The sequence below is a fragment of the Sitophilus oryzae genome, unplaced genomic scaffold (assembly GCF_002938485.1).
Source record: "Sitophilus oryzae breed Bouriz unplaced genomic scaffold, Soryzae_2.0 scaffold_1218_pilon_pilon, whole genome shotgun sequence".
NCBI classification, from domain to species: domain Eukaryota; kingdom Metazoa; phylum Arthropoda; class Insecta; order Coleoptera; family Curculionidae; genus Sitophilus; species Sitophilus oryzae.
This window is the reverse complement of record NW_022145858.1, coordinates 1,143,626-1,152,197: the sequence shown is the minus strand read 5'-3', so window position 1 is coordinate 1,152,197 and position 8,572 is coordinate 1,143,626. Positions and strand designations below refer to the sequence as shown.

Below are 8,572 nucleotides of genomic sequence, written 5' to 3'. Positions count from 1 at the left end.
CTAAGGGTGTAGTTGCCGGACCGAAGCCAGACTCACGGGTGTATCAAGACATAAGGGATGACCCTGTACCTGAGTTTTTATATTAATACATATTTTAAGCTGACTTCCATTGAATTATTTCTAATTAAATTCCTAGGTCGTATACGTCGTTGAAAAATGTACGTCCATAGTACGTACATTGTATATCCATAGTACGTACATTGTCCGTACTTTCGATCATTTTACATCCAGTTTTGGTCCGGAACAAAACATAAAATGTACGTATCTGGAATGTACGCACATGCGACGTACATAGTACGTACTTTACCACATCCCAGGGACGTACCGGGGACGTACAAAGCGTTGGAAAATGTACGTCTCTAGTACGTACATAGTACATACATGTACATACTTGTACGTACCAGAGACCTGACGTTCGTCCCAACATTACGTCCCAGGTACGTACATAGTACGTATCGTCGCTGTATGGGTCATTACAAGGTATTTCATAAAAAATATTACTTTTCTTGTTTTTTGGCGTTTTCGTTCTAAACTACTGAAATTGTTTGTCCTTAAATTATGTGCCTTGTGACAAACCTTTATATTATGCGTATTGTCCCAACATTTTTTTTTTAATTTTGTGATAAGCCGTTTATATAAGGTAGAGATAAAAATTGTTCGTTTTTCTTTTTTTGGGTATCAGGTTTATTGTTTTTAGATGAGTTATAGAAACGGTTAATTCGATTTTTAAAAAGTTTATTTATTAATTGACATGGGTAGCTATTTAGTTTAATAGTCAATGGTAAGTTGTTTTCATTTTAATGTAGAGAAGTCAATTTTTTTTTAAATATTATTGTAGTTGTTCCTTGAAAAACATCTAAAGATGATCGAAGTCGAAATACTAGTAATAGATTAAAAAATTATAAATAAATTCTATTTAAAGTGTATTATTAAAAGCGGACCAAAGACCAAGAATAAGTTAACCAAAATTACACAAAAGAGGGTCAAAGAAGTAAACAAAAAATAAATGATTTTAATTATAGCTTCATGCTAAAAAGTTTAATATTGATACCCTGGAAACTGCCTGAATTAAACGGCCAAATTATGACTCACTGTATTGGGTCACCCTGGTCCAAGTTTTATTTTAAATAGAAAACTATTTTCGTTCGATCATCAACTTTTGATACCTATTATGACTTTTTCTGGAAAAGAATCTAGCCTTGACACAGAGAGAAAAGTTGTTGTACAGCTTTGTAAAACTATTCCACATCTTCAGAAAAGTACGGTATAGTTTGACAAATGGTTCACCTCCTTTCAGATCATTCTATTATAGAAGAATGATTTTGGCATCAATACCTTAAGGACTGTAAGAAGTAGCGGCTGCGAACTGTAAGGCTAAAAACTGGAAGGAAGTAGCTGCGAGGAGGAACAGTTACTGTTGACAAATGATTATTAGACGAACTTATGTCTTCAAAGTAGATAATGCAGCAGGTAATAATAATACAGCACTATAATAAGGCCGACACAAAATGTGTTCCCTTGATAAGCTCCTGTGTTTCTCATACTGCAATTGTTTAACTCGAAAGACACAGAAAATATGATACAAAAAGATTGATGTTACATACTAGTGATGAGCCAAACCGTGATTTTCTGTTCACAGGCTTACCTGTGACAGCGACTTTGTATTATCTGTGACTCTTAACTGTGACTGCGACTTTATGATTATGAATCCGAAAGCACAATCACGGCTAAAATATAAGATACGATACGAATGATACGATTCTGTTGTTGTTGTTATACTAATTTTTATTTGTCCTTTATCCAAGGCCGCTGAAATAGAAAACACTAAACAGTGGGAAAAGGTATATTAAAAAATAAAAATAAAACAATTTTTTTATTTAAAGAAACCAACGGGAAAAGAATAAAATATGCAATATGCTCATAACCATAACGAACGAAACTTCACAACACGAGATAAGTAATACATTAAACAACAAATATTTTCCTTACACAGTATAAAGGTAAAACTTTATGTTTGGCTTTAAAAAAACCTGCTAAAGAGGAACCAAACCGATTCGTAGTGATAAAAAATAGTAATAAAATATAAAATACATAAAAAATTAAATCACTTCTAACAGTCACTGTCTTTAGATCACTTTGTCAAGGTGCGTATTCATTATCCGAACGAACGAACGAACGAACGAAAATGCGGTATATTTAGACGGGGACCGAACGCATGCGGCCGTTCGTTCGTTCGTTCGCTCGACCCTCCGTTTCGAGTCGGTACATCAAAGGCGTTCGCCAACAAATGCCTCCGGTCTTCTCGTGCGGTCCTATCGTGCGGTCCCCGTCCATACCACTAGCGAACATTCGTTCGTTCGTTCGTTCGGATAATGAATACGCACCTTCAGATATCTAGCCTATGAGACGTACGTCGTGACTCGTGACTGTGAACTGAGTCACGACCGGCGCCATCGGCAGCTGCGTTCGCGACACGCGACGTCCCGCTCTGTGAAGTATTTTCTCGTTACCAGAGAAATCACAACTAACTGTAATCGTCACGCTTTAGCAAGTCACCGTTTATTTTCAAATCAGTCACAGGCCATGACTGTGATTATAGAATATCAGTGACAAAGTCACAGTTATTTCACTCATCACTATTACATACCCCTCAAATAATAAAACAATATAATACTGATACGGGGGTCATGGACTTGGCAGATATGTTTATAGTCCTATATAAGATCCCTTCTAAGATAATGTGTTAATAATAAGTTACATATTAGAACGTGGATCATTGAGCAATCCCTACGAACAATTACGAGTTAGGCAGAGATGTGTCTTAGCGCCTCTTCTACTCCAACATATTCATGGCAGCGCTCTCTATTATAGTGAACAGTAAACTGCAGGAAAGAGGAATAGACATGATATGCAGATATGTTGGCAGTTTGCGCAACATAAAAAGACTCAGGGCAAAAATACGTATAAAATTCATCACAGAACTTCATTACGCTGATGATCTAGTTGAAAAAGCGTTGCAGCAATAAGAAATGCCGAACACATATACCTGGGTATACGAGGCTTTGGGCCTTAAGCTGAGCGTCGACAAAACTAAAATCATATACACTCCCCTCGATAGGCACTCCCCCCAAATCATAACAATGCTATTAAAATCGCAGAACTATGTAGAATATGTAGCGGAATTCGATTATAATTTAATATCAACTCTGAAATTCAGCACAGAATTGGCAACGCCTCAAAAGCATTCTGGAAATTAAAAGACAGAGTCTTCTACAATCATGACTGGGACACAAAACCGAAACTTGCAGTGTACCGAGCAATAATAATCCCCAGCATTAAACAAGTTACAACAGAAATATCTTAGACAACTGTTAAGAATCAAATGGTACCACTATGTCTCAAACGTATCGGTCCATGAAAAAGCTAGCTGCGAGAACGCTCACGAAGTCATAAAGTTTTGTTTACAGTGAGTTTGTAGACGGTAAGAGGAAACCAGGTGGACAACAAAGGTACAAGGATATTTTCCATGAAAACTTAAAGAGCATAAGAAAAATGCAGAATAAAACAATAAATGATAATGCAGAATCAATTGGAAGAAGCAGCGCACAATATAGAAGGTAATGGAGAAGAATTGTGAACTCAGTTAACTACGACAACTAAAAAGTAAAGAAGCAACAAAGTAATGAGATTTTTAAATGTCCGGAGTGCGAAAGAAAGATAAAATCACGTACCGGCTTTTCAGTCACAGAAAAGCTAATGAAAGAAAACGCCTTGTGTTGCAATCTTCTGATGCGTGTCGAATACTCATCAGCGTGTAATGGTAGTATAAGTCAAGGAGATGGTACTTCGGAATATTCAGTCAATTAATCGATATTGGTACGAACAAGCCTGGTTACAGAAGAAATATGGAATTTTTAGGAAACCTAAAATACGATAAATTCAAAATATTTTATTAAGAATAAATTAGCTTATAAAATCTAAAAATATGACAAAGACTAGAAAATCCGATTTTACACAAGAGCAGCGTTCTGAGAAAATTAGAGTTCCCTCTCAGTGCTAGGCCTTCCGATGATATCAGGTATGACCACCTAGGACAATGTCCAACATTTGTAGATAGACAGGTGTAAATTATGCACAACTGGCTAAACAGTGGTATTTCGTACATTTAATATTACGATTACGTTTTCTTCCAGAAAGTAAGCCGTGATATAATTGTTTTTCTGTTTATCATATAAAACCTATTTCATAGGCCCGTTTTCATCGGTTATTAAATATTTTCGTAAAATCATCTGCTGATGCAATTAGTAAAGTTAATGATGAAATAATGTTTATATTTCTCTCAGATTCTTCCTCCTATATGATCAAGGCATCCCAATTTGATTCATGTTACATGAATGAATAAGTACTGTAATAATGCTGAATAAGTACGATCTACGTTTCAAAATGTAAACAAATTGATTTCGCCAAGAAAGAATTTATTAAGACGTCTGCTGACGTTGTGGAAATAGGCAAAAAAAATATTAAAAATATTTGCCCCTGAAAGAATTAAGATGGAAATTAAAAAACACTCAGGCTTGATTTCCTCAAATTCGGGGGAAGCAAATTGAAGATGTTTATTGTTTAACATAATTCTCGCCATATAGAGTAATTATGCGCAAAGATGGGAAAAAAGGGCTTTTTCTTGTAAAATTTGTAATTAATCTAGACGGCTCGCTTTGGCTTAATAAACATGCTGTTAAGATGCCGGCTGCGTCAACCAAGATAGTATGACGTACGACAGCAGACGATGGAAAGTGAATGATATGTTATTATATTACAAAAAGAGTATTTCTGTTATAAACTCTACCTGGACATGTAGAGTTTATAACAGAACGTACAAATCTGCATCAAGCAGATTTCAGTGGTCGCGCACCCAGTTTGTTTTGTAGTTTTTAGATGTGTTTACAAGTAAATTCTATTGTATATTATATTATTATTTGCAAAATAAACTTATATTATTATTATGTGAGAAATCCACACTTCTTGTTGAGGCCATAAAGTAATAAATGTAAAGGTTGAAACTATGGCGGCCATTTTGTAAAACAAATGCAATCTGCACAAGTGAACTAAATTTTCGAAGCTACTTGACAGCAGAAAGATATCTTCAAGAAAAAAGTTCATGGCGTTGGGAAATATCTAGTAAGTTGGACACCAGTTAAAACACCTATTAAAATATAATGTATAATTTTGAATTATAAAAAGTTTTTATAGTTTTTTTTTATTTGAGGGAACGAGGAGGGAGACTGGTGTTATGGAGCGCCTCGCATTGGAGCAATAAAAAGTTGGCAGCCTTACTCCAACACCGAGTGAAAAATGCTACTTAAAGACACTGTTGAGAACCACAGCTGCCACTAATGTGATGGTTAAAGCTCCGCTGCCACCAATGTTGAGAACCACCGTTGTCACCAATGTGATGGTTCTAAGTTAAACCTCCGCCGCCATCAATGTTGAGAACCACAGTTGTCACTAATGTGATGGTTCTAAGTTAAACCTTTGCTGTCACCAATGTTGAGAACCACCGTTGTCACCAATGTGATGGTTCTAAGTTGATTTATACCACAAATGCGATGAACCGCCATCACCAATGTGATGGTTCTAAGTTAAACCTCCGCTGCCACCAATGCTGAGAACCACCGTTGTCACTAATGGAATGGTTCTAAGTTAAACCTCCGCTGTCACCAATGTTGAGAACCACCGTTGTCGCCACTGTGATGGTTCTAATTTGATTTATACCACAAATGCGATGAACCGCCATCACCAATGTGATGGTTCTAAGTTAAACCTCCGCTGCCACCAATGCTGAGAACCACCGTTGTCACTAATGGAATGGTTCTAAGTTAAACCTCCGCTGCCACGAATGTTGAGAACCACCGTTGTCGCCACTGTGATGGTTCTAATTTGATTTATACCACAAATGCGATGAACCGCCGTCACCAATGTGATGGTTCCAAGTTAAACCTCCGCTGCCACCAATGTTGAAAACCACCGTTGTCACCAATGTGATGGTTCTAAGTTGATTTATACCATAAATGCGATGAACCGCTGACTATAACATTGATAACCACAGTTAGGTATTGCTAATGTGATGAACCGCTGTTGTTACTAATGTTGTTAATTTATTGGGATATTATATTTGTTTATGTAAATAAATAAAAATACTTTTATAAATAAATTACTTATATTATAGCTTTATGTTTTTATAAGTTAATATAAAACTTTATTTAAATATAATTCAACAGGTCTAAATTTAACATTTTTTATTAACGAATAATAGGGGAGCGCCGGGAGGGTTTGGAAGGGGGAGACATTGGACACATTCAAAACTGCCGCCTAATTGGGAAGCAATTCAAAACAAATACTTAACCGGAAGCGCAATTGAATATCCTTAGTGCTTGTCTAGAAGCGAAGCAGGTTAGTCGCTCCGTTTCGACGCATCACCATTTTCACATTTTTCCACGTGTTCGTTCTAATATTTGATAGGTTTAAACTGTGCCTTTTAACAAACTGTTTTGTGTTTTTTGAATTGCGGGTTTAATTGCAGTATTAGGTAAGCTTTACAAGTAAAAGTTTGTTGTTATTTTTAAGATATATAAACATGTTTCAATATTTTTTTAACGTTATTAGTTGAACCATGTTGTGGGAGGGTTTGGACACCTGTCCAAACCGTCCCGCAAGTATAAAATTGTTACAGAAAAAATGCCTTCCAAGTACAAAAGGTTGACAGACAGGACCTTTTGTTCAGCAGACATGAAAGTCGCAACAGAAGATGTTTTGTCTGGAAAGTATTCCTATAGGAAAAGCGCAGAAGAGCATAATGTGAAAAAATCAACTCTGGCATTATATGTCAAAAAAGCAAAGGACGTTGGAATTGAAAATGTTTCATTTTCTCCACATTTCGTTACATGTCAAGTTTTATCTAATGAATTAGAAGCGTCACTTGCCTGTTATCTTAAAACTTGCTCGAACATGTACCATGGTTTAACTCCAAAGGCAACGCGCAGATTAGCATATGAGTTTGCGGAAAAAAATCACGTTAAAGTTCCAGACTCTTGGAAAGCAAATAAATTAGCTGGAAAGGATTGGTTCACGGGTTTTTTAAATCGACAACCCCATTTGTCTATAAGAACTCCGGAAAACACAAGTTTAGCGAGAATTTCCAGTTTTAACAAATCTACGGTTGGGGCATTTCAAGCTAAGTTAGAGGAGGTCCTGAAGAGGCACGAATTTACTAGATCAGACATATTTAATTTGGACGAGACGGGTGTGACCACAGTTCAAAAAACGCAAAAAGTGGTTGCGACGAAAGGCCAGCATCAAGTGGGTAAGGTCACTTCACGTGAAAGAGGACAGCTGGTGACGCAAGTAGGCATCATTGGAGCGAATGGAATAGCACTTCCTCCAGTGTCGGTGTTTCCAAGGAAAAAGTTTGACAAACATCGAATGTTAAGTGGTATTCCTGACGAGTATGGCGCAACCGGCTTAGTTCATTCATCTGGATGGACGACCTCGGATAATTTTTTACGTGTTTTAGAACACTTCGTAGCTCATGTTCGATGTTCTAAAGAACGTCAAGTCATCCTCATAATGGACAATCACGAATCCCATTTATCTGTTCCTGCAATTGATTACTGCAAAGAAAATGGTATTACGATCCTAACTCTGCCACCCCACACATCTAACAAATTGCAACCTTTAGATCGGACTATTTTCGGCCCATTTAAAAGATATTTTAACCAAGGAGCAGATGACTGGATGCTCTCTCATCCAGGACAGACTTTGTCGATATATGACCTGGCAGCAATATGCATGATAGCTTGGGATCGATCTGCAACTCCCTCAAACATAAAATCTGGATTCCGTTGCACTGGAATTTGGCCATTTGATAAAAATATTTTCAGCGAAGAAGATTTCCTTTGCTCGTTTGTTACAGACAGAATAGCACCTCCAACAGAAAATAAGGTTTTAGAAAAAAATGTAGATGCATCATTACCATCCACCTCTTCTGCACAGCCATTACCGAAGCCCTAAACTCGAGCTGAAATCGACCATCATAAACAAAATTTTGTATCGCCATCCAAAATAAGACCATATCCAAAAGCTTCAGAACGAAAAGCATCTAGAAAAGGTCCTCCTAAAAGAAAATCCATAGTGGCGACCGATACTCCAGAACGCGATGAAATTGCACAGAAGAAATTAAAGAAAAATAGATCAGAAATTGATCTGAAGAATATAAAGAAAGCAAAGAAAAAAGTTATGAGCGACTCTTCTTCCGATGAGGAAGAAGTCATTTACAAAGATTCGTCCTCAGACCTGGATTTGGAACAGGATGATGATGAGGATGAGGACCTTACAAAACTTGAAGTCCAGAGTTTCATAGTTAGTAAAGTATTTGGAAAAAAATCAGTTAGACATTATGCCGCTAAAATAGAAGAAGTTGTCCTGGATGGCTACAACGTAAAACTTTTGAAAAAGCAAGTTGCTTCCAACCGTTTTAGATTTAGTGAGGAGCCTCCAGCATTTGTGTCATACGAAG

The 8,572-nt window shown here is 36.8% G+C and overlaps 1 protein-coding gene across 1 annotated transcript; it reads left to right on the top strand.

The window, feature by feature from the left end:
* The first annotated feature begins 6,735 nt into the window (after nucleotides 1-6,735).
* On the top strand, nucleotides 6,736-8,067 carry LOC115874092. Its single transcript, XM_030889157.1, has one exon. The coding sequence runs from the start codon at nucleotides 6,736-6,738 to the stop codon at nucleotides 8,065-8,067; it is 1,332 nt and encodes a 443-aa protein (XP_030745017.1).
* The last annotated feature ends 505 nt before the right edge of the window (nucleotides 8,068-8,572 follow it).

Coding starts and splice junctions, on each gene's coding strand:
- LOC115874092 (XM_030889157.1), top strand. CDS start 6,736: ATGCCTTCCAAGTACAAAAGGTTGACAGACAGGACCTTTTGTTCAGCA.